Genomic DNA, 27,085 nt, shown 5'->3' with positions numbered 1-27,085 from the left:
CTGGCCAATTTGATACTGTTTTTGTAGCCACCAAAAGATCTGCTTGGAGATTAACCTCCGTGATACCTTCGATGGCTAATGGTATATCCTCAGGCTAATGGGTACCGCCTTGGATCTGGTTGGAGATTTGTTTTATTAGAGACACAACGTGTCTCGTAATAGAGCTTTTGATTTGCAAAGTGAGCAGAACTGTTCACTAGTCAAGGTTTGGAAAAAGTATGGACATTGGACTCTCACGATAAGTCATCACAGAATGATATGAGATGGCTTGACAGTAAAACATCAGATTCTGCAGTACGAGGTTGTGTTCACTTACATTTGGCAGTGTACATAACCCTGATTAGTCATGAACTTTTCACTTTGACACCCAGACTTTGGAAGGATAATTTTTTGCCAACATTTTGACTTGAGTCCACTGTTCATCAGCAGACTTTCCAAACAAAACGACTGTATTTGTCCCCTGTGTTGGTGGCGGCATTAATATAAGTTGGAAAAAAAACTTGAGTGTGCCGTCACCACGTCTGGTGATTACATGTTGGAATTAAAAAAAAACAAAAAAAAAAAAACAACAAAACGACAAATGTCTTTTGAGCCCTGATGGTACCAAGACATGAAGAGTGCCATCACACTTATAATTGGTCATAAATCTAAAATTACATTCGCTGGAAATATTTTCTCCTGAGGCTTGATATTACTGCTGGCGGTATAACGTTTGAACGACATTCATTTTTATTTGTGGAAGACAACATGTTTATTATTATTATTTTATTTATTATTGAAGTTATATACAGAGTTTGCCACCGGTGTTTAACGATACGCTCAGATACATTTATTTCAAACTGAGCTTTCAATCACTGGTGCTATCAGAGGGAAAATAGTTTCAAATTTGCATTAACTGAAACATCATGTCATCAACAAAGGAGAAAACATTTCTATATGTTATGAACTGAATGTGATACTCCTTACAAACCTGTATAACTCCTAACATTTGTTGACATGGTCTACATTCACTTCTGGTTTCAACTGCGTGCAATTGGCAAATCAGAATTCCATGTCAATATGCAGTACGTTTGTGAACATGTATGTCTGCTTTTAAAACTTATTCTTATGTCATAAGTGAAAACCTAGTGGCTTCCATGAAGCGTTACAGTGAAGCTTCAAACTTCCTAAATGGATGTGGACATAAGAGACCAATCTGTACTTTCCTGCCTTTATTGCTTGGACATTAAAGCCAGTCAAACTACAACATATGTTGTATTGTGTTTTTTAAGGACTAGAGTAGATTCCTTCGGCCAGGTAGGAGCTTTGGTTCCAATTTAGGCCGCTCTTTACTTCCAGTGCACTGACATCTGTCTTAAAGTATCTAGCAGCTTGCAAAGAGATGTATCTCTAGTTATCTTTTGTTACTGTACCAAAAATAAACTCCACAAGTTTGGGTAGCACACAAGAAAAAAAAATGTTGAACAACCATGTTCAGAAGAATAGTTTATTTCAAATATTGAGAACTAGTCTGCATAATCTACAGTATTACAGGTATTCGGTTATCAAGCAAACACAATAAATGTATATTATAATACCTAAACAAATAAAACTTGGATTTGTAACAGAACTTGGATAAAGTTTACACCATCATACAGAAAAAGTTTGAGAATGGCTGGATATTTTTTTAACCAACAAATCATGAAAAAACATTTCAGATCTCGCAAAGAGTTTTCGTCCCGAGTCTTTAATAATAATTTGTCAGAAATGTACAAAATTAATGAAAAACACTGTATCAATATTATGAACTTCGAAGTTTAAATCAATCATCGAAATCGATCATGTTTTCGGACTAAACTTCTTGGAGGGTAAAAATTTCTCTCCTAGCAGGTTGCAAGCTGAAACCTACAACTACAACTTTGAAGCCAGCTTTTAATTTGATCAGACTTCATTTTTGTACATTCTTGTAGTCTACAATCGTTGATAATACTGTACAACCTGCTGAAACATTTGATCATCTGATTTAGATCACCCTTCTATATCAATACCAATGCTGTATTGAAGTACCGAATTGTGCTTTTTTTTCACAAAAGTGCTTTCTGTACATAGGTTTTTCTCCTGTTCGATTCTTTTTAAATTGTAAAAATTGACTCTACCAGAAGCATTTCCTAAGGGTATGGTATATGTGAGTGTATTGTACTTTATTTTCCAATTTTGCCAAATTGTATGTCAGCCAAAAGACCGACCAAAAACATTACTCCAAAATGGCAAATACAAACCCACGAAGTTGCCAATGCTTCTGATATAATTCATTTTGTTTATAGATCTAGAGTAGCAGTACTTGATATTATAATGCAGATAGAGACCCACAAGAAAAGGCAAATTTTCCCTTCTGCATTTTCCAAGTCACAAAAAGGCATCTGACATCTGTGTGAAGCATTCAAAGATCCAAGCTCTGCATCACATATTTCATGTTACATAATGCGACCATTATGTACAATCATAATTGAAATATATAATAACTATATAATATACATATATATTTTCTTATAGCATGATTTGCCATTAGTATAAATCTTGTCGACCCATCACCATAATTGCAATATCATACTGTGTAAATTAAAGATATCGATTATAGAAAATTGATAAGTAATAAAAAAATTACTGTGTAATATCAAGCCTATACAAATATAACATTATCTGTTTCAATAAGTTTAAACAACCGAAGCCATCCCTGTTTTCAATTTTTAAGGAAAGTCTCGGTAATAAGACAACATTAAAGGATGCTGTCCCAACCTATAAAAGAATGGGTCGTCCCAACTTTTAAGTACATGCCAAAAATAAATGGATGCTTGCACTTTATTGCAGGGGTGGCCAGGATGGTTTACACCTATTGATACAGTAAGTATGTTCTAACAAAATCGACATCATTATACAATGAATATATGAAAACTTTATAGCAGTAACTGGCTTTGAGAAATATGCACCAACCAATGGTTCCATGGCTAGTTTTCAAAGTTAAAAAACCCAAAACACAGTTGTATGATCTTGTTAAGTTGAATACTTTTGTATTTAATGACTTTGCTGCTTGAACCATTCTCATTGGCTGTTTTGCAGCAATTTCACTCTGAATAATGTATAAATTACATCAACAAATCAACTCTTTTGTTAGTATAACCATTTATTGAACTGCATATCTATTAAGATATGCACTGAGAAGTATAGTACTAGTAAGTACAATGTCACTGATATGCGATCATTCCTGATTGGTCAAAGAAAGCTTTCGATTGAATCTATTACCATGTAAATATATCCTGTAAAAACTGACAAAAAACTACCCTCATATACAAATGGTATCACCCTTCACTGGAATAGATATAGAGCACACAATTTTAACAAGTCTTCATAATAATGAGAGGACAGCATTGAAAATTTTGTTATCATCTGCTCAAAAACAGTTAAAGATATTTGTGAGCATTGCTAATATGTACATTTCATTTTGTTCTGGCTCTAGAGTTAACTGTTACAGTAGCTACATTGTAAACCTGGCTAGTAAATGTATTTGCTGATTCTTTCCAGTAAAATTTTCCCCATTGCTTTGTGACACTAGTCTCTCCGTCATTCTTCCAACTTAGTCAATCCCTGATGCTCCTTGCTGTCCTAATAACTGGAGAAAAAAAATGACCAAAATACAAAAGGTCTTCCATGGGCCATTCAAGATAATTTGACGGACATCTAGTCATGATTTTGGTCTTCTACCATACTTTGCATAGGTTCTGTGATATCATATACAGCAATATTTTCTGTCATTGTTTTTTTTTAAATATCAAAAACTAAGAAAAGCATGAGCAAACCAAACAAGTGCCTACATTTTGTAAGTAACCATCAAATTTGTTAGAATGGCCCAAATTACAGCAATTGATAAGACCAGAATGTATACATATATATATATATTCCTTTTCAATGTGATTATGTACAATTGCGAAGTACAATGTATTAGCTTATTTAGTAATCACCAGTGGAAGAGAGAAGAGAGATAGGTCTATGTGCTTCAGAAAGGCACTACCAGCATGCCCTACTACCCATCATGCAAAGCTACGCTTCCCAGAATCCTTCACTCCTCATGCAGAGAAGGTGGAACACCCGAACTTCCCAGCATGCACTTGTTAGCTGTGTCCTTCCATCATGCAACTGTGCTATCCCAGAGTGCTTTGCTCAGTTTGGCGGGGCGTGGGGACTGAAATCGGGTGGTGGGTTAGCGAGACGGTAGTCTTCGTATAGCTGGTCCTCAGAAGCCCTTTCCGCTATATTCTTGCGTCTTTTTAACATTTCCTGGTGGAAGAACATTAAGAAGGTGACATAGGAGTAAGATCTATCTATAGCTACCTGGCCGCATCATGCATCTGGGCCTTTTGCTAGCGAAGGAAAGTTAGCTGAAAGAAAGAGGTTAGGGAGTTAGTAACAGTAACAATGGTAAGTTACAGAATACCATGACTTGTACAGGTCCATGTGGATGGTTAGTTTGATGGAATGAGTAGATTAAACAGGGATTTAATGTAGTTAGGATCCTGGTTAGAATCTAACCCAAGAAAGTTAAAAGTAGTATGCCCTTGAATCTTACTCCATCTAAAAATATATCTAACAGCCTTCTCAATAGACCTATTGGATATCCTTTAAATTGGTTTAAGTACTATTATATTAACCAAGCAAAGCTGCATTCTTGTTGGGAAGTGGCATTGTAAGTTAATCTCTAGGCAGATGTGTAATGTTGTTAGGAGGGAATGTTGAGTGTAACAATCTCAAACATTTTTCTGGGACATTTTGTTGAAAAATAGCCTAAAATCCAGTCTTCTTGAGCTTGCCTTCACTTGCAGTAAATACAAGCTGAACAAGGATGGATTCTAGGCTATCAGGAAAATGGGGCAGCTAGAAAACATTACACAGTCCCTCCTGACATCTGCTTGGAGATTAGTTGTAAGTAGTGCTGTGTACCATTTTACTGGACCAGTTGACTTGTAAAAATGTTTAGGTAAAAAGTAAAAAAAACTTAATAGGCAAGAACCAGTTCCAGACTTATTAAAAAAAACATGTCAGATATCCCTATTCGATCCAAACCACCCAAAATATTCCATTAAATTGCAAAATCTGTGCTGCAAAATGACGAAAACATTGCCATCAGGCATCGTCAAGTGTTGGCTTCCATGTTATGTGGCTACAGTTTTGCCATTGCAAGGTTGCCAACATGCAATTTTGTATATGCCATGGGTTCAGGTCCGGATTTACGAGTCCAGAACTGAACCTAAACCTCTGGACTTGAATCCGGACCTGAACCTAAAAGTGGGTTTAGGTACACAGCACTAGTTGTAAGTCTTAGTGGGGAGGGAGGGCTCAAAATCGGGAGGTGGGTCGGACAGCATCTGTTGGTAGGCGGGGTCGCTGGACATATCCACCGTCTCCCGCCGATGCTTCAGAAAGTCCTGAAATGTCACATTTTCCTCGTGGGTTAATGAGGTTAATATTGGTTAATGCTAACTCGTTGTTAACCAGTGCTAACCACCATTGACAGTGGACAGGTTGTTGTAGTAAAGTTAGATGGAAAGTAGTGAGTTGTTGTATGTTATAAAGGTTAAAGTAAGAAAGTTTTCGGCTTGAAACAGAATGATAGAATGAACACGTGGTTTTAAGAGCTAGATATATGGAGAACAGGGTAAAGTGTAATGAAATGATTAAACTAATATCAATAACTGTATTAATTATTTTGCAAGAAATCCACCAAGACAGTTGAGGTATTTCTGAAGGATAGGTTACTTTCCAAACCAAGCTTTTTGTAACCGTCGAATTTTCACCCAAGGAAAAAATTGTGTGAATTGTAGATACTTGTTGGAAAAGATCAGACAAGTATCTGAAATAATGATTTTTTGTTAAGTTTAGTTTAATATGAAATTTGTTCTTTCCGGCTGTATTGCTTAAGTTCTGGAAAATTAGTTTTACATAATAATAATAATTGTGAATATGCATCAAACTGAAGCAGGCTACAAATACTTAATTTATAACAAGGAGGTAGATGAAATCTTCATTATTGTTAACCTTGTTACTACATTGTATACTAATAATGAACAATGCATAAAATACTATTTATGTTCTTTTGTTTGGTAATGATGCTGAGATACCATCAATAGGTTAATCTTCTCTTTGCTGCTGACACAAAATCTTGTCGCTCAAAAGACTATCTCAGCAGGGTGAAAGTGCAAAAATGTGCAAAAAGGCAGGAGAAAAAATTTTGAAATCAGACAGAAAGACACAGGAAAGGCAATTGAAAGCAAGATGAAAACAGAAGCAAATAGTTGTGAAAATAGAGTTTATTTCATCTCAGAAGTCTTGTGTGTCGCTGTTGGTCAAAGCATTGGTTAATGGTGGTTAACAAAGGTTTCCTTCATTAATATCAACTTTGCTAACCCAACTCAGCAAAGATTCTTGCCAAACCAATGTCCACCATACAGGCTTAAGGTTCTGGGTGGAAATTTGCTATGATAAAATCATACTTAATTTTGGATGCAGCATAACACAAAAAAGTAGGCATTTGGCTTTGAACTGAATTTTGCCTTTAAAAAATACATGATGCAAGTGACTCAGTTGAAAAGCAAGAACCTTTCACAGTTTTGTCTTTTCTTTCTCTAAACTAGGTGCATACATTTAGTGGGTTGCTATTTCTAACCTATACCTACAAACTACAAATAACTGTGAAGTTCTTTAATTTGGCAAGGGGTTTATTTCATCAAATTTGGCAGTTTGTTCCTGTCCAAGATCTTTCAAAGCCGATTCAAACAAGGATACATGTACATGACTTTCAAATGCTTTCTGTTAATCAGTAAATGCTTTTTTTTCCATTTTTCCATTCCAAACTTGCTAAAATAAAGCCCCACCAAAATAAAGGCATTTAGCAGTATATCTATATACATTCACCACTAAAATGATACAAGATTAACTAACACATTTTATAACTAACATCCAACAATTTTGGAATGTCGTCAATATTTTTACACTACAAAAGAACTTTATATGGAACGAACATAGCACTTGAGACTATCATAATAATATCATAACTTTTGCCTGTAAATTTCTGTCCTCGATTCTTACAGTGTCGTACACACCCGGATATAATGCAGAAATATTCACTGACTTACCAACATAACGCTCCAAAAGGAGAAAAATAAAGTGTACACGCCAAAGATATAAATCATTACGTGTTAGAAGCTTGCAAATTAAGCAGCACACAAGGATTAACATTGTTAGATCCAAGCTTCCACACCGGAATCAAACTTCAAAATATTTGCCTCAAAGCATGATATGCAGATTATATCTCATAAATCTTTTTTCTCTTTTACATTTTACAATATATTTGCAGCCAATAATTCACCCATTATAAGCAGTTACAATATTTGATTCAGCATTGTTGTGCATTAGCATGTACCATTATTAAAAAAAGGGGGTTGTAGATTAAATTTCACTTTGCAGTTCCATTGATTAAGCCATGTAGTTACAGCACTAGTGGTGGGGTCTACCACTGCTTCTACGGGGGTGTCATGGTCCAAAATCCCAGTCTGATACCTGTAGCTCACTCTGGTTGCCCCCCTGCTGGTCCAGTAGGCTCTTCTGGACTGTGATTTGGCTGTACACTTTCTGGCCCTCCTCGTAACAAACGGTTTTCAGCTCGTCTTTAGTCAGGCTGAAGAGTTGTGCACCGGTCAGGACACCCAGGCTCTCCACTGTCAGTTTACTGCCAAACAAAACACATGCATTTCCTTAGGAAACTGCCAGGGGGCTGTAAACGCATCCAATGTGGCAAAACTGGATTTCCAAAATCAACAATTTTCTGGTCATTCTTTAATGTAATAAATGTAGTAAGTTGAATTAATTATATGAATCCCATTGCATATTGATAACTGTGAGGCAAAAATTAAAATGCGATGGAAAATTGTTGCTTGTTTCGTATAGTAGGCTGGTTCTAGCTATTTATTGGTGGTACCCCAAAAATAAAGGGACACCTCAAAAACATGTAAATGTAGCTTGTTTTAGGTTTTTTCAAATGCAAAGTATGAAATGATGACAGAAATGTGCTGAGAAATGGCAGTAAATGTCAATATCAGACAGATAGTAAGTTCCTGTGCATTCTTCCTCTGTTGTACTCTCTCATACATGTATTATCAATGCTATCCCTACAACCCTTTCTTACCTGAACCCCCTGCTCTGCAGCCACTTGGTGACCTCCTCTGGGGTGGAGTCATAGTCAATGCTGATAGAGGGAGCTGTTGAGAGACAAATTAACACAGTAGTCAGCATTTACAACTGTAGCGGTTCTACAAAATGTGGTCTGTTCAAAACCGACTGCACCAAAACAACCATGCAACTGTTTCATTGTAAGTAGCATCGCACTTCATGTATAATAGCCATCTACATTTCTACTTGACAGAATGTTATGTCAGGTAAGATTCCCCACCCCTGGGCCTTGGTGCAAACTTGCGATGCTTCCCCATCGTCATACGCGTCTTCAGCTCCTCCTGAAGATCGTCTGCCTGTCGCTCCTCCGGGGATGGCTTCCGCGCTCGGGTCTCCTCGGGAGGGGGGCTCTGGGAGGGGGGTACACACACAGGGGGTGGGCATGAGTAACTGTTGTCAGATTCTGACATAGAATGACAGGGAAAACATATAGTCTACCAAGTTGAACATGAAAGAAGTAACTTTTTAAAACCAGAACTATAAGAAAAACAAAATCTTTTCTGTATGCCTTTTACACTCATAGCTTACATGCAATACAATCAAATTGAACATCTACTATTATAATAGAAAATTTATTGCAAATACATGTACATGCATAAAGGCAAATTGCAAGGACATACATGTAGATTCGATAGAACATGATAAAATAATCATAAAATACTAATAGTAAACAGTAAATATCAAATGGCATCAAATCTTTCTGATTCCTTAAAAGTAAAAATCATCTTTGGAGCTATGTGAGTTACTAAAAACTATCTACATTGTATACTACAAATACATGTATAAGCAAATGTATTATATAACACAGTCACATACAATGTAAACTTCTACATGTAGGCTATCATACTTCCTAAAGCCTTCTATGAAACTTTTTCTCACAGTGAACAAACTTCAATCTAGAGATAGTATACCAGTACATAACTGATGTATGTAGTGCAGGTGTACCAGTGCTATTAGTAGGTATATATGGGGTACGTAAAACAAGGAAATGCACAGCGTGAGGTTCCTCATGACACATCAGTTTGCACATTTGTGTCTTTCCTCCTGCGACACTTATTTGGCACGAAGATTTAAGGAACCTCACGCAGTGCATTTCCTCATTTTAAGTACCCCATGTATAGCTCGTGTTAGGTAGAACTTCCACCATGTTAATACTCACCCTGGGAGACTCCTTTTTCTTGGAATTTCTGAAAGGCTGGGCGGTGGGCTGGGAGGGAGGGGGTGGAGGGGGTACGGGGGCCGGGGGAGGGGGTGCGGCGGCCTGCGAGGGGGGGATGTGTGAGGCATAGATAGGCGTGTCGGACGACCGCTTCTGGTGTCAGAGGTGTGAAATGTGCAGGAAAGAAAAGGAAAAACACAAAAACCAATTAATGAAAGTAATGAAGCCGACGTGTAAGGTTGAGGTTAGGACTTCATTAATAACGTCCATGTGTCTTTCTCTTTGAACTGTTAAAAAAAACCCACCAAAACCAAAGCAAATTTGGTGCCAAAAGGCTGGGAAAAGGTAACTCTGAAATTTGGTCTATCATACAATGCTTTAATAAAAAAATGTTATTCAATTGAAAATTTAGTAAATAGACAGTTGTTTCTTAAGCATAATTTTTAAGCATTGGAAGGTGTAATTTTTTTTACAAAAAAAAAGAGACAAAATTGACTAAAATGTCAAATAACGCAATTTGAAAGGGGAAAACAATGTTTTTTAAACATTATGATTGTCCCCAAACTTTGAATGGCAACAGTTATATTTTTCAGTCCAAAGAGATGGTAAAAAGAGACCCATGAACTAATAACCAATGGCCCACTGTCTCAAACCTTACACCTTAAAGAAAATGAGCAACAAAGTCTAATAAACCTTGTTGACCACAATCATGCATTTCACCACACTTGTATGACACTGTATACATGTAGGAAAACCAGCACTGAAATAGAAATAACCCACGAACGTGCAAATTATCAAAACCCCAACCATAAACACCAAATGAATGAAGCTAACACCACACCACATAGGGATGTTTCTGATATGTGTGTCTAAGTGAATGTACATGTACCTTCAGTGTATTTGTTATATTGTTGTCATTCATTAATTTTAGTATGGTATGGTAGAATTTGAGTGTGTACTACCAAAAGTCCATGAGTACAATGTACTTTTTTCTAGAAAGTCAATTCCTATTACTGTATTTCTAAAAAGTATGATACTAACCTGTAACTACCTGTATCAGTCTGCCTTATTCTATAATCATTATCATAATGATCATTGCTGAGTTTGCCTAATAATAGATGCTCTTGTTCTGACAATCATAATGACGATAACACGTATGACAATACAAACATTTTTCCCTTGACATAAGCAAATTAAAGCAATTACCAAACCTTAATGCCAGAACAACACACAATGTACTTTGCAGACAAATTCTGTCTACTGAAGACTATCCTTTTCAGTTATAGCTTACATCTAATAGTATATAGTACTTAACTTTTCGACAATCCGTCTGAATTTGTATGTAGAACAATGTTAGGATCAAACATTTCAGCTTCAGCTTTATCTGAGCACACATCTGTATATAGTATAAAATCCTAGCCTGGTTCTGCCAGCTTTGCTCATTAGAACACTGGCTAGCTGGCTGTAAGCTACACTAGTGCTCTACTGTACTGACCTGTATGTGATGATGGTACACAGGTTCAGGAGGCATGCTGTGCCTGGATGAACCGTTAGGTGCTCGCTCCTGTGCAGGGGAGGGGAGCTGGGTGTCCAGGATGGTAGATGGCACAAAACCAGACTACACAGGGGGGAGGGTAAAAAATACAGTTTACATGTACCAGTAATTATCAGTTCTCGATTCTTTTCATGACACAGTGATAGGTACAGTGAAAAATTTTCTTCCAACTTAAAAAATGGTACTATTGTTTGGAAGTCATTTAACATATTTCAACATAATGCTGGATGTACAGTGTGTACAATGTACAGCTAAAATCATTAAGAAGCTGCCTGCCTTTAAAGTACTATATTGTCTTTCTTTTGTCAATTGTATATAATAATTCATAAACTTTATATTACATTAATGTTACATGTATGTATCTAAAAGTTCCTGTATGTGAAGTAACTAGGGCTAAGATCATACAATCATGTAAAATCTTATACTGGAAAGTTTTAAACTGCAATGAAGAACTTTTATTAGAAGAATCACATCTAATTGTTTAAAAAACAAAGCATGAGATCTGTCTGGTTCTCACCTGTCCGGAGATGTTCCTGACGTTCCACCAGGTGCGCGTGTCGTCCAGCACGTCCAGGATCTCCTGTGCGACCACGGTCAGCTCGCGGTCATTCCGCGCCACGAAGTCGTGTCTGACCAACACCCTGAACTTCACATCATCCGGGTAACCCCTGCAGCAAACACAGGCAACCTACATGTTAGCTTTTACAGAACAATTATGTATAAACTATAATAGATACTGTGTTTCATCCCGGGTAACAATGTATGGTACAGCAAAGATAGTACTACAGTACATGTAAAATAAATACTAGTAAGAGGGAAACCTAAATTAAACGTAAATTCTCTCTTCTGAAGAAAGCATTCTATGTACACTGCAAAAAATGCATTTTCTTGTTTTTCTTGTTTCTTCTTCCAGAAAGAAAAAAATCCTTCAAGGAAGAAAACTTTCTTCGTGTAAGAAAAAGATTTTGTCCACGAATTAAGAAGTTTTTTCTTAGAATTTTTTTCTTATAGAGTTTTTCTTGTAGTGAGAATATCTTCCTTATCGGTTTCTAATATTCATGTAGCTGGATTGTAGAAACATCTAGAATGATATTCTTGCATTAAGATTTATATTCTCGTTCCAAGAACGTAATTCTTGGAAATTAAGAATTAGGATCTTGAATACATGTATTCCATATGAAAGTACTTCTTACCTTTAAGGAAGCTTTTCTTGCTTCTAAGATTTAAGTTCTTATAGTAAGAATACCTTTCTCTACAGAATTAAGATTCTTGTGCCCAGAAAAGGCTTCTTGCTTTTAAGGTAGACGTTCTTGATATATTAAGAATATCTTTCTCACCAGAGGCCCAGGATTCTTGATCCCAGAAAGTTCTTCTTGATTTTGATATTGACATTTTCAGACGATAACTAAGAATATTTTTCTCACCCGAAGATGAAGACTCTTATTTTTAACAGAATTTTTTTCTTACTTTGAAGATTGACATTCCAATAATAAGAATATCGTTCTTATCTCAAGACTAAAAATCTTGCCTATACCAGAAAATTTTCTTGCCTTTAAGATTAGCATTCTCAGAATATCTTTCTTATCTTGAGACCAAAATTCTTATTTCTACCAGGAAGTATTTCTTGCTTTTAAGATTAGCATTCTTATACTAAGAATCTTTCTTAACTCAAAAAAATGAAATTCCTTCATCTGTTAGAAACTTTTTATTGCTTTCAAGATTAACATTCTTACATGGAAATTAAGAATAGTTTTCTCAACCCAAGAGGGAACTTCTTATTTCTACTAGAAAGAGTTTCTTGCATTCAAGATTAACATTCTTAAACTAAGAATATTTTTCTTACCCAAAGATGAAAATTCTTCCTTTTACTAGAAATAGTTTCTTGCTTTTAAGATTAACATTCTCATACCAAGAATATCTTTCTCACCTCAAGACCACAATTCTTGTTTCTGCTAGAAAGTTTTTCTTGCTTTTAAGATTAACATTCTTGTACTAAGAACACCATTCTTACCACAAGACAAAAATTCTTATTTCTAGAAATGTTTTCTTGCTGTTAAGAACATATTTCTTACCAGAAGACCAAGTTTCTTGATCCTAGAAAGTTTTTCTTGCTTTTAAGATTAAAATTCTTATACAAAGAATATGTTTCTTACCAAATTTCTTATCAAGACCAAAATTCCCATTACTAAAACGTTTTTTCTAGCTTTTAAGATTAACATTCTTGTACTAAGAATACCATTCTTACCACAAAACCAAATTTCTTATTTCTAGAAATGTTTTCTTGTTAAGAAAAACATTCTTATGCGAAGAACATATTTCTTACCAGGAGACCAAGTTTAGTTTCTTGATCCAAGAAAGTTTCTCTTGCTTTAATTTTAAAGATTAACATCCATCATCATCATCATCATCCATACACTTACAATAATAAACATAAGATTATCTTTAACAAGATCTGATTACAAAACTTGTTGGACTTTTGATAATCTTGGTAGACACGCTATGTTAGTCTGTTCAGTCCCAGCTTGGAAGTGGATAGCATTTCTCCCTACACGAAGAAAACCTCAACATTGGCAAGGTCACAATCCTCCCGCATCTGGAAAAAAATTTGAAGAAAAAATGATGCCATTATTACTGACACAAGTAAACACACATTGTGCCTGTGGCAGTGATGCGAAATAAATTATGCTAAATAAAGATATCATTCTGTTACTTATGAAAATATATGTTTACCTCCAGATAAAAATAAAAACTGTGTTACTGCTGTAACAGTATTTCAGAATTAACCCTGCAGCGAGGGAATGTAATCTCCCAATGACCTTTAGGTCATGGGCAAATAGCTGGTAGCTTTTAACATATAAGCTCCTAAATTACAGGGAAAAATATTGTGTTTTGAACTGAACCAAATTAAAAGAGGCTAAATTGTTATTTCAAAATCCTAGTTAATGATTTTCATGCTTGTTTTTTGTACCTAAACCGATCAGAAACCCTTTTTGACGTCTTTTTACCTATGGGGGAGGGGGGTGCGGAAGCACTTACCTTGTATATATAAAAAAATCCAGCATTTCCGTACCAAACTTGGTTCTTTCTGCAGCCTGACAGCAATCTCCATTGCCTCTCTTGTCCAAGATCCCCTGTACCCTGTTTTTGACTTTGAAACTGATCCGAATCATTTGATAGAAACAGAAGTTAACAGGACCAGCATTTCCACGAACTGAACTCTGTCTCCTGCATGAGCACTTACTGTCATCTGGGATATGAATCCACCAATCAGGGGCTTACAACAAAGATCACATGACAAATGCTGCCATTGGTCAAACTTTATATTGAGTTCAAACCAGAAAGTATTTCTTGTATTTTCTTGAACATAAACAAGAAAAACAAGAATTGCCTTTCTAAAAATTTCTTTACAATGAAAAAGAAGACTGGTATTCTAATCATGACTTGAACATTTTCTTTGTGGTATATCTCAAGAAAGGCAAGAAACAACTTCTTGAATTTTCTTAACATTGCCAAGAAAACTGAGAAGTACCTTTCTCAGAGTTTCTACATCAGAAAAACAAGAACATTTAAGAATGTCATTCTAGTGTTACGTGTTTAGCATGATCTTGATTTTTCTTATTTTCCTTACCTGAAGAAAATACAAGAAAAGAAAGAAACAGCTTCTTGTATTTTCTTAAACATTACCAAGAAAACTCAGAAATGCCTCTCTTAAGTTTCTAGATAAGAAAAACAAGAATATATAAGAATGTTATTCTAACCATTACTTGTTTTTTGATATCTTGATTTTCTTGCTTTTTCTTATCAGAAGAAATACAAGAAAGGGCAGAAATAAATTCTAGTATTTCTTAGAACAGTCAAGAAAAACAATCTTGCTAGACAAGAAGATCAAGAAATTCAAACTTGAAATTCTAGAAATTCTTGAAGGCAATTACAGTTTTTAGAAATAATTTCTTCACTGAAGAAAAATGAGAAAAAAGTTCTTCGTGGGAGAATTCACTTGAATAAATTTTTTCTTACTCATCCGTCTTCAGTCTTAAAATTTCTTTGTGTAAGAAAATTTGTCCACGAATTAAGAAAATATTTATTATTAAGAAAAACAAGAAAAAAGATTTTTTGTAGTGTATTAGTTGCTCAGAGATAAGCCAAAAAGTTTCACTCCAAAATCATCATGTTGTTTAAATACAAAATATACTTAAAAGCTACATTTGTATGTCATACACCAAAGTTCAGATGTGAGATACAATAATGCGCATTCAGTGTGATAAAAAGCTCCACTTCAAATGGTTGGCTCTGTGCAGATTTGGATACACAAGAGTTGTACACAGTGCATGTGTAGGATGCGCATTCAGACTCTTGTGTTGGTATACAAAAGTGACTTGCGAGGGATTGAACCTTGGAGTCACTCAAATACTCACTAACTTGTGTACAAGTCTGTACAAAGCTTATACATGTACAAAACTCCTGGAACACAGTGATACGAACAGTGCAGAATTGAAAGTTCAGGGTCAAGGCTAAAGATGAGAATGATGAAGACAGGTGAAAGTGATGAGAGGATGTGCAGGCTTTTTTTGAGGGTGAACCAGAGTAGCCTCCGAAGCAGGAAAAAGGCTGCAATTCAAGTGTACCCAGCTAGGGTGCGCTTCGGAGGCTATCAGGCTGGGTGGAAGGCTGTGCAGGTTTTTTTTAAGGGTGAACCAGAGTAGCCTCCAAAGCAGAAATAAAAAGGCAGCATTTAAAGCTGTGCTTTGGAGGCTATCAGGCTGTGCAGTTTGGATGTTGGGAGCCTGTGCTGAACCTGAGGAGCCGGGCTATATGCTGGGATGTCATGGCGTGGCCTGGGGGGGCAGACAGGTGGGACTGGGAGGACGGGGTTCGCTGCGGGCGGCCGGGGCGTAACAACGTTTCCGCTGACCACACTCGCCTCTCGCTATACGCTCGCTGTGGCCGGAATCTGACGGTGGTGGGGGAGGGTTAGTAGAGGTTAGGGAAGGAGATGAATGCCCGTAGCCAGGATTTTCAATGGGGGGGTTCTCCTCACTGCTTGAGGGACCAGCGAGCGTCGTAGGCGATAGGTGAGCGCTAAAAGCGTAAGGTTCCGGGGGCATGCTCCCCCGGAAAATTTTGAAAAAGAACCTTCTGAAATGGCATTTCCTGCATTTTTGAGAGGATTTCAAAGAAAAAAAAAATCAGAGATAATTTTTTATTCAATGATAGATTTAGCAGTTTTCTATGATTCCAGCCCCACTGGTGATACGAATCAGTCAATCTCTTAAAGAAAAATCTTGGACCTTTAGTAGATGAAAGTGGACCAAAAAGTGGACCTTTGAGCCTTGTGGGGGGGGGGGTCGTCCGAACCCCCCTGGCTACGGGCATGAGATGGAACTACAGACAACACTGGGAACATTATCTGGTCAGTCTGTTTCTCAACTTGGACATGCAGCACCAACCAAGCCATGTTGTGGAAAAAAATGACACAGGTACATGTACTAATGTCTTGATCACCCTGGTGCAGCAAATACAGTTAATGTACAATCATACAGTATATTTTCGAATAATGTGCTGTGCACCTCTTTTGCACACTCAAGTTTATCTTTATAGATGGAGTCTAGAGTAGTACAGGCTAGATTTATTGAGTTTGAAAGACGAGAAAAGACATGCTTGGAAATTTTAACACCATGCAAAACTTCACCCATAGCAAATATTATTTTGCATTCTGTCCATAGTATAGGACCAGAGAGCAAAAAGTATTCTTGCCAGCATTAACTTGAATTGTTAAATAACAGTCACCATACACACTACAAATTTATAAGTATAAATTAAGTAAATGAATAGATTCTGAACTACCAAAGTATGCACACCAACTATGTAGCATGCAGAGTCAAGTCTATCTGTTCTAAGTTATTTACTATTCATGCTTACAAAACCAATGTGTAGCAGAAGAATGCTACAGTACCTGTTCTTTCTATAGGGTCTACAACAACACAGCACAGAGACAGCAGAAACAAGAGTTAGTACAGAACAGAGATGTACATTCAAGTTCAAGTTTCTACAGGTCTGAAATTACTACAAAGACACAGGAATACGAGAGGTAGAAATAGTATACACGATTGTACATCTGAGTTAAAGATATTCAGAGCATTACATAGTTACATTAAATGTAGAACTGGTATAAGTTTCAATTTTATCAATTTTAAAAGTTCAAAAATTTCAAAGTGAAGTATAGTCTACATGATTGTGCAGATTTTAGACTAAAGATGCATGCATTGAGTTTTATAGAATGATGATATTACAGAATGTGGGGGTCTAGCCAACTACATTGTATCAAAATTTGTCTAGTCTAGATATGCAGTTGTCTGACTAAAGATTCAATCTGATATAAACACACAAAATGACTATGTAGTGAGGGTCTATCCAACTACATTGTCAGTGTCAGAATTTTTCTTACATGTATACTGTGCTTCTGAGTGTAACACTGGTAGCACATGCTTTACCACCATGAAAATTGACCCGATCGTTTTAGAGACAGGTTCACCCGAGAAACTGGACCCACCTGTCGTAAAAATGGTTATACCTGTGATGATGATACAGATACCTCTCAGGAGTTCTGTCGAGGGAGGGTTAGCCAAGTTGGGAAAAAGAGATAGAGAGTGGGAAAGTGATAGGAACCAAGACTCATCCACACATTAGGCCACACCAATTTAATTTGTTGGTTTAGTTCTCGGATTTGCCTCTTCATTTTTTTATGATTTGCAAAAAAAAAAAAAAAAGATTCTGGTTCTGAATCAACTAAAAAATGCTCATATTTTGCCCCCAACAACAGTTGATGAAAGTCTTCTTCTTCCTAGTTGTTACAGTTTTTTTCCATCAACCAATTTGCAGTGGTTTGATTAAAAGTTGAAAATTCATTGTTTAAATATCAACCCGGCCTTTTGTGTTGACTTCATGGCTCCTTTCATAGCAATTGGGGGTATACTAAAGGATACCTAGACCTGTTTTTATTTTTATTGCTTTTCGCCCAGTGTCGCTTCATATTTTCTCTAAAAAATCCGTGAACCAACAAGTTACAAATTAAATTGGTGTGGCCTTATCAGTAATCTTATTAAAGCTTCCAGACATCATCATCATCAAAGTCTGTAGACTCTCAACCTACCAAGCTGTGAAATCCAAAAAAATCTAGACCTCACTGTGACAATGTAAAATCAACATTCTATGATATTCATTGAAAGATTTAAAAATATATATATATTAGGGTATCTCCCAAACTACTTTGAGGGCTGAAAACTGCACTACATTGCATGAAAGAAAACAATTTGAAAAGCTCCGTTTAGACCTCAATTAAGAAGTGAAACACCTTTCTTTTACTACAAGTTTTAGGTTACAATTATAGCAAGAAAGATAACATACAAAGATAAATTCAAATGTAGGTACCGGTAATATTAACATCAATAAAGAATACTCTCGTTGAAAACAAGTAGGTACAAGAAATAGTTTGATGTATTTTAAAATTGATATACTGTAGACTTTCCAAATTTCCAGTGTCTCTCCAACTATTGTGTGTTTAGCGGCTCCTTTCTTCTACGTTTTCAGTCCCAAAAGCAGTTTGGTAGAAATTACACAATAGGAAAGACAATGTGTACATGTAGGATATTGTGGCTGACTGTTAAGCTCACCTGTCTCTGTGTCTGTAATCGTACATGTACCTGTCATAGTGCCTATCGGAATGTCTGCACAGAGAGAGGAACAGAGCAAGCAGAGGGATCAGAGGGCTTCAGTATAGCATTAGTCATTAGAACAGTGTCATGTAATACATGTACACAGAGCAACATACATGTACAAGTCATTCGCGGAAAGCAAGAAGTCAGCTTGTCATCATGAGGCACTTTTAAAACTTCAATATTAATGTATGATGGACGGATTGCTAAGATTGAATTTCTCCTTTTGTGTACTGAAATGCCTTTATATGACTAATAATATTAAGGGATTAACATTCTATTCATTGATTTTGTAAAATGTGCTATAAGGGTCTCATTTTAAAGTCATGAACATGCAAATGAGCCAGTTTTAAAAAGGGTCTTATTTGCATGTTCGTGAGACTTAAATGGCAACCTAATTTTTTTTACCAAATGTACTACCTACAAGCTAGTAAAGGTAGAAGTTATACAAGTGCATGGGGTAATGATTGATGTGAAACTATATGTAGTTAGATGTCTTACACTAACGGGTCTAGATGGAAGTTTTCCTCAACAATAATTCCGGAGAATTGAAAGAGCAAAGGAATAAAAGAGAGAAGAAAGGAGGTGATCACCTGTCGTGTGGCCTGCTCTCGTACCTGTCATTATATCTCCTCTCTACATCTCTCTCAGGAGTCCTGGAGGTCAGAGGTCACAAGAGGGAGGGCAAGAGCAGAAGAACAGACAAAAAGTCAGAAAAGCGATTTGACAGAAAGAATACTATATATCTGTAAAAGTAGTTTAAAGGTATAAGGTAAAATCTATTGTTTGAAAAAGCAACAAATTCAAACTGCAAGGCAATGCACATACATGTAAGTTGTTAGCAGTGCAAAAAGGAGTAAAGAGGTAACAATGACACAACTGACACAATATCAAAAATTCTGTATTGTCCACATTTTTATGCTCTTCAGTCACTGATGATGATACAGACAGTAACATTCATGCATGTTCTCAAAAAGGTATGTGTATTCATACAAAATATAGGGGCAAAAAAGAATATGTGGTATACTTTTTGTTGTTCTTTGGCTATACATACACAAATGGAAAATCTGCATTTTGTGTGTCATAATCTTTTGAATTTAAACACACCAGACCATGCATTGTGTGGTAGTGACAATGGCAATGAAAGGAGTCAGAGGTGTACAATGAGCCGAGTAAGGCCCTACCTCTCCCTTCGCCTATTTTCCGATCTGTCAGAATTCCGGTCGGATTGGTGATCAGAATGTTTTTCTGGGGTTCTAAAGAAGGCAAGGCAAGGCTTTGAAGATGAGAGATTGCGAGAACTACACTGAAGAAAGAGGACAGCTCAAAAGAATCTCAAAGAAAGGAAAAATTTGGTCTGAGAGTTTTGTGCAACTCCTTTTTATAATGTTGTACTCTTACAGTTATACATGTATGTGCCTTATGGAGTATATATGGTATTTGTAAGTGACCACCACATATTCACTGTTGTGTTTAGTGTCCATCTATTTGCAGGTACTAGTATCATTTTTTCATGGTACATTCATTTGTAAGTGTTAACACATTCACAGTCATTGCACTTGTTGTTTATAGCATTAGGGAAACCCAAGCTTACATAATAGCTCATGACATAATGCACAAGGCATACATGTATACCATGACAAACATGCATAATCATTTTGTGATTACAAAAATTGTTATTATTGTAGTGTTCATGCAATGCAAAGACAAGCAAAGCTTAATGCCTAAATGAACAGTGTACATAATGTTATACAAATCAGAAACAGGCATTTTGTATTCAACCAAAAGTACATGTAGCATGTCGGCAGAACGTACTGCACCTGCGCGAAACCCGTAATGTATTGTACATAGCACTTCAGCAGAACGTCTCATATAAGGTCGTATTCGCTCATATAAGGTTAGAATTTCGACAGTAGTTTCCAAATGTTGTGCCAGACAAGATATTGTCTGCAACAGTGAAAATTCTGATGAAACGTTGACCAAAAATCCAACGAAAAAGCGAAAATCCAGGGTTCTGCGCAGGAGCAGTACGTTCTGCCGACGTGCTACCAAAAGTGAACCTCAACAATCACAATGCAATTGAAACATATCCCCAAGTGTTCCGACCAACCACAGATGTTTAACCTGTGAACTTCGGTAAAACTCACCTCTCCTCCTCTTTACTATTCTGTTTGTCGTCAGACTGTTTATCTGACTGTTTGTCTGACTGCTTGTCCGAGTTTCTGTCACAGGAGGTTAGGGTTAGGGTTAGGAGAATGGGATAGAAATACACATGAGGGTTTAACTACGTAATATACACTACAAAGGCAAGGAAAAAGACAAAGTACATTGAAATTTGTTAGAAATTAAAAGCCACAGATCTACCATTAAGTACTAGAAGAAATCTAGCTTCTCACAGTAAGGTATATAAGACAAAACAGAACTGGACAGTAGCACATGGTACATTAGAGACAGGGATTATTTCAAAGGCTACTAAGTCAAACATAAAGAAAGATTTAGAAACAGTCATGCAGGCTGGTGGGTAACTTTGTATGTCCTTGTGTGCATGCTTCCTGGCTGTCCAGAGTTCATACATAGATGTATCACATGATGCTAAAAATGACAACAGTACATGTAACTGCTCTTTATAAAACCCATGCCAGTGTTCGTTCATGAATCCTGAATGTGTTAAATATTAATGATAAAAATATGATTCTGAACCAACCTGTTAGATGGCTGGTCCCTATAGTTGGAGCTACGCTCTTCAGCCTGGAAAGGAAAAACAGGAAATTTTAAGAAAGTTGTTATGCTAAATCTTGCTGATGAATGCTAAATCTTGCTAATAGAACGGTCCCTTACTAACTACAATAGTCAGTATCACAAAACCTGAACTTTTACACTTGAGCACTCTGTACACCTTTAGTGATCTGTAACTACTAGTATCATGATTATGATAGTTTCTGCACATTCTGCACAATTCCTACTTAACTCTTCATACTACAAACAAACAAACTAACAAACAAACAAACAAACCTCTTGTTGTTTTAAGTTGAAAGCTAATATTCCTATGTATTCTCATAATATTTGTAGCCAGAATTAGCTCTTTTTGGAAACCTGGCTGTACTTTCTACTTTATATCACAGCCAAACAAACAAACAAACAAACCTCTTCTCTTGCGGTTGACTTCCTCATCTCCTCGTCCCTGGCGACGGCGGCGGCCTTGTGTGCGACCACGGCGGGGAGGTCATCGCTGACCGGCAGGGGGTTGTTTTCCCCGGGGATGGGCGGCGGCTCCCAGCCGTCACGGAAACGTGGGATGTACGGGGGAACGTACTGGTCCTTTGACCAATTAGCCCTGAACATGGAGGAAAATGATTTACAATCGACATCATACTATGCTGCTTGGAGGAACTCCACTCTGCTTCTCCAAGTATCTGTCTTTTAATGATGTTATAGCTCTTTTTGTCTTTCTTGATGTACCCAACTTTCTGAATGCACAACACCAGCTTTTGCTTTCAAAACTGCTGACTTCTGCTCAAAGGATGTAAATTTGGGTGAGTATTAGTCTTGGCAACTGTATGTAAACATGCATTTCTCCTAATGGATTCTACCAACACAGATGGGACTTTCAAGCTATGATATCAGACAACATAGTGCGGCGCTACCTTGAGTAAAGTGTACTATCACCCTGTTGTAGTGGTTTTTCAAGCGTGTATTCAACTACTAACTGTAGAAACTGAGATGGGTAAGGCCTTCACACTGAAATGGATGGGAAGGATTTTGAATTGTAACTGACCTTGAGGTAGTCCATGCTGGCCCCAGGGACAGCCAGAGGTCACCCTCCCTGGAGGTCACACAGTTCTTCAGCAGGTCTATGGCCTGGTCTGTCAGGAGGGGAGACACCACTGACTTGGCAAGGTCCACTCCCTGGAACAGAGCAATCTTTTAGCACAAGCAGATGATGTTGTAATTTGGCTTGAAATCGACTTATTCCCTAGTATGGTGCAGTTCTCAAAAGTTGTAGAAATGGACAGCACAGTGCACAGCAGAATGCAGCAATGTACAGCAGAATGTAAAAATGGACAGCAGTATTTAGAAATGCACAGCAGAACTGCATAGTAAACTGTAGAACTGCACAGCAAAATACAGAAATACACAGCAAACTACAGAAATGCACTGCAAAATGCAGACATGTACAGCAGAATGTAGACATGGACAGCAGAATGCAGAAATGGTGGACAGAATGTAGAAATGCACAGCAAAATACAGAAATGCACAGCAAACTGAGAAATGGCTTTGAAGTGATGGCCACAGTAGACATTTCAGCACCAAGGAAAGAGATGATGTTTTTGCACCGAAAGCAAAAACAATGCAAATGCACAGGGAAAATGTATCAGCAAAATGTATCTGCTTGCTACCAATGGTCCTAGACCTAGACCTAGACATCTGCCAACGCTAAAAGCTAGAAAGAGAATTTGAGATACAGAAATGAGAATTATACTCAAAGAAGTAACAAGAAAGGTAACATTTGCAAAGCAAATGCATAATGTTTACCTTCGCATATGGTCTGCTCTGTTAATTCTTACCTCAAACACATTCACATATATGGTGACAGGAGTCTAAATCCTGCTATAAAATTCCAACACTAGTTACCATGGTAACAGACGTCTGGTCATTGACCAGGTCAGTGTTTGGAACGGAAGAATAAACAGAGCGAAACAAAATGTGTTCCTTACACAATATTTATGTTTAACGAAGGAAATTTTTTTTTCAAACATATTATTGTTTTTGCTCTGTTTCTTCTTCCGTTCCAAACACTGGCCTGGTCAATGACCTGAACCAGGCATCTGTTACCATGGTAACAGGTGACATAATTACCTGACAACTCTCGATGACCAGTTCCAGTGGAGTGAAGAGGAAGTGCACCAGTTCGGGAGCGTTGGGGTCGTGGATGTGAGGCCGCAGCTTGGCCAGCAGGTTGAAGGCATACTTGAACTTCTGGAAACAGTCGATGTAGTCAGTCTCCGGGGGAGGGCGTGCACGCACCGTCAGCAGACCTTCACCTGAAACAGTAAATAACATTTGCACTTTAGCACTGCAAACGGATAAGATGTAGACTTGAATATACTGTGTCTGTAATTTTAACTTAAAGTAAGCATTGAATCAACTGTTTTTATAATGCATTGTTGTACTTTTAACGTGTTGTAATTTTTAATGTTAACTTGATATGCAACAAATAGGTTTTTATCAATATGTAACGAACTTTTATCAAATAGCTGTATTATAAGCGCATTTTGTGTTTTAAAGCCTTCTCAATTCAGCCAAATATGGCTGCTTACAGGCTTTTGTATGTACAAATAAACCAGTCTCTCTCTCTCTCTCACTGTGTCTATTACACTACTTACAGCTTAGAGCTAAAGCAATATATACAATGTAGTTTGGACAACAAAGGAATAGGCTATTACATTCAATTTGGTATTAAACAAAGCTAACTTGACATATAAAAAAAAGTACATTATAGATAACTTTGTACCTTTTTGACATACAAGTTATGTATGATTTTGATTTTTTTTTCAAAAACAACTGAAAAAATTATGCCTACTTTTTGTAACATTTAAATCATGCTGATATTCCAAAATAAATATATTCCAACTGAACTTATATCAGGTATAATTATGTATGTATGCAGAAGTAATGGAGCAATACCATGGCTACCAACATGAAACAATTAGGAAAGTAAGCAATAGAGAATTGTCAGCCAAAGGTAATAAAGGTTACATGTAAGACACATGTCCAAACCTTGTTGCTTCCTCTTGCTTTTCTTGTTCTTCTTCCTCTTAGACAGCTCATTAAAGGCATCGGCAGCCTTCTGCAGCCTGGAGACAAAGTTCTCGATGTCGTCAAAGATGTGGTTGAGGATCTGGACATCTCGGTCCGTCTTAAGAGCCTGGAGCTCCGGCGAGTCTTCTTCCTCCCTCATTAAGGGCCTGGAGGAAGAGTTAAGATTAAGAAAGTCATGAAGACATGGAATACAAAGTTCTTTTTCTCAATGTCTATAAGGGAGAACTACAGAAACTGCATTTACTTGAACCTAGTGTAACTAAGTTGCAAATCAGACCACAAGACTGATTTTTAGGAAATAGAGCAGACCTCTAGAGGATTGGACTAGTTTTACTGTTCCCAAGCTGAAGCCTTTTAAATAATTCTACAAATTATAAACAGCATGTCTTTTACATTGTTGGGCTGTACTATGGAATACCTTATCATTTAGATGCCTACAACAGAGTCAATAATACTTTTGTTACAAAAAAAGATGCTAACATGAAAATGTTCAATTAAGCCATAGAAATCAAAAGTTGCTGGATTGTCCTCCATGTTATAGTTTTATACAATTAATTTTCGGCAACATTTAAAGCATAGAATGCTATTAACCGTTGACATTCTGAATTTACCATGTAACATCTACTAACTCGTGGCTATTACCAAATACAGAAGCGAAGCCAAGCAAAACTCTATGTATGCCATGAAGCCACCGTTGAGTTATGCTACGAGCTTTGGAGGTACCAAATTCTACCACGCCTTCCAGAATGTCACAAGGCTGGCTTTGCTTGTAGACTTTTTCAGTCGGCCTGTTTTTGCTTGGCTTGACTCACATACAGTGGTGAAATTTCACATAACGTCTCACAGTCACTCCAAACTTCACATATTGGGACTTGCCCTTTACGTGACCGTGACTTGGCAAACACTTCAAGCTGAATAGATTGTTTTCTTTAGCGATAGCTTAAATAGCAGTTATGAACTCTGTACGACCTGCGAAATTCTTGCCTGTCAACAAATTCCTTTGAACAAAGGTCGCTTTCAATTTATATCCTGAAATAAAAGTGCTCAAACAAATAAAAATCTGATACTTTCAGTCAAGTACGAATGCAATAAAACTTAGGAGGGCAAAAGAGTACTAAACTGAATCAGATATTTCCTGTAATTTTGTAACATAATCCTAGTTTTCTGTGTTTAGTTAATAATTACCAATTAAAGTGCAGCAAAATCTTCGTTAAAAATTAACTAGGGGCAGTCCACAGCTGACTTTCACTATGGCAAAAGCAGTCCTTTTTATCTCATTGCATGCTGGGAAAAATGGGGAACTATGGGTAAACAATATTCATAACAGGTACAGGTATCAGTCCAAGTACAGTACCAGTACTCATGCTTTGCATACTATATCATGCAAATTGTCATGGTAATATAATGTTGTTTTCCTCAGCATTACCCATAGTTCTTTGCCTTTCCCAGCATGCAATGGGACCTGTGAAAATGTTCATGGTTGGTAGCAGTGCAAGATCATTCCAATACAGTATGTCCTTCAACCAATTAAGGAAATTTGCATCCCAGTGCAGTGCATTTGATTCATGAATTAATTCTTCATTTAAGAGTCTTCCTTAAATGGTGGACAGCAAGGAGTTGGTAGCAGCTCATCCAAAAGCTTTAAGATGTTGCCAGCCTGAGTTTTAAGACACAACAACTTACTTGGGACTCAAGGTTACATTTGGGTAAGTCTTTGGTCGGTGACTGGACGTGTCCATGCAAAAATAAAAGTCAAATTACGGAAAAGAACACAAAGAAACAAAAATGAAAGTAAAACTTATTAACAAGCCTTAACGTTATAATGTTTGCGCAGGCAAATACCTAGCACACATGCATGAAAGCACACAGTGTAGGCCACACCAATTTTATTTGTTGGTTCATGGACCTAAAAAAAATAACAAATTGAATGTGAAACCATTTAATTTAGATCAACACAAAAATAGGTTAAGGGAAAGCTAAGCCTTGGTACACAAAGTCTTCTATTGAAGTTTTTCATCCAGTCTTCTGTTTTTCCAAAGTCCTTTCATAATAAATTATTTCAAAATACCAAGAAAAGAAACTGGTGTGCCATACAGTGGCATCTACATGACTGTGTATCTACATGTACATGTATGCACTAGAGGCAACTTTTCTACAGTGATAAGCAAACTATTGAGCTATATGTATGACAACTATCAGGCAAACTGTTCTACAGTGATATGCAAACTACTGATCTATTACATGTATCAGGGCTAATGAGATACTATATTTGCTTCAAATGTCCTTCCACCTTTAAATACCATCTACTGCACATTCCCCTGAGCACTCAGCAGTGTCTGAACTAGTAATATTAATGCTTTTTTCAGTCCAGCTGTGATTTCACCCAACCAATATACAGACAATGGTTATCAGATCTCACAATTTCTGCCTACTCCTAGACATATGAATGTCTTCTTCTCTAAATCTGGAATAAAGATGGGTTAGACATCATGAAATACTGAAGGCGATTGCCCAAACCACACTTACTCTGAAGCCCTCTACATTCTATACAATGAGTATACCTGTTTGGGATTTAAGTACACA

At 36.9% G+C, this 27,085-nt stretch overlaps 1 protein-coding gene across 20 annotated transcripts in view; it reads right to left on the bottom strand.

The window, feature by feature from the left end:
- Positions 1 to 1,697: 1,697 nt before the first annotated feature.
- LOC109463379 (epidermal growth factor receptor kinase substrate 8-like) overlaps positions 1,698 to 27,085 on the bottom strand; it is a 64,948-nt gene continuing 39,560 nt past the window's right edge. For 2 of the 20 annotated variants that reach the window (XM_019760156.1, XM_019760160.1), the window contains exons 8-26: positions 26,186 to 26,227; positions 24,461 to 24,648; positions 23,540 to 23,724; positions 22,458 to 22,588; positions 21,827 to 22,016; positions 21,387 to 21,430; positions 20,830 to 20,904; positions 19,276 to 19,338; positions 18,641 to 18,694; positions 17,521 to 17,574; positions 16,924 to 16,941; positions 15,766 to 15,921; positions 11,488 to 11,638; positions 10,911 to 11,033; positions 9,416 to 9,568; positions 8,477 to 8,606; positions 8,213 to 8,285; positions 7,588 to 7,756; positions 5,317 to 5,456 (exon numbers count right to left, since the gene is read on the bottom strand). In XM_019760156.1, coding sequence (XP_019615715.1) covers positions 5,337 to 5,456; positions 7,588 to 7,756; positions 8,213 to 8,285; positions 8,477 to 8,606; positions 9,416 to 9,568; positions 10,911 to 11,033; positions 11,488 to 11,638; positions 15,766 to 15,921; positions 16,924 to 16,941; positions 17,521 to 17,574; positions 18,641 to 18,694; positions 19,276 to 19,338; positions 20,830 to 20,904; positions 21,387 to 21,430; positions 21,827 to 22,016; positions 22,458 to 22,588; positions 23,540 to 23,724; positions 24,461 to 24,648; positions 26,186 to 26,227 — 2,119 coding nt within the window. In that variant the 3' untranslated portion in view covers positions 5,317 to 5,336. Of the gene's footprint in view, positions 4,312 to 4,920; positions 4,960 to 5,275; positions 5,457 to 6,873; positions 7,757 to 8,212; positions 8,286 to 8,476; positions 8,607 to 9,415; positions 9,569 to 10,910; positions 11,034 to 11,487; positions 11,639 to 15,765; positions 15,922 to 16,923; positions 16,942 to 17,520; positions 17,575 to 18,640; positions 18,695 to 19,275; positions 19,339 to 20,829; positions 20,905 to 21,386; positions 21,431 to 21,826; positions 22,017 to 22,457; positions 22,589 to 23,539; positions 23,725 to 24,460; positions 24,649 to 26,185; positions 26,228 to 27,085 lie in introns of those variants that run through there. The other 18 variants (XM_019760152.1, XM_019760154.1, XM_019760155.1 and 15 more) reach the window with 18 other exon arrangements.

The sequence above is a fragment of the Branchiostoma belcheri genome, unplaced genomic scaffold, assembly GCF_001625305.1.
Source record: "Branchiostoma belcheri isolate BF01 breed outbred unplaced genomic scaffold, Haploidv18h27 scaffold125, whole genome shotgun sequence".
NCBI lineage: Eukaryota > Metazoa > Chordata > Leptocardii > Amphioxiformes > Branchiostomatidae > Branchiostoma > Branchiostoma belcheri.
The sequence above is the reverse complement of the archived record's forward strand: the minus strand, read 5'-3'. Positions and strand labels throughout refer to the sequence as shown.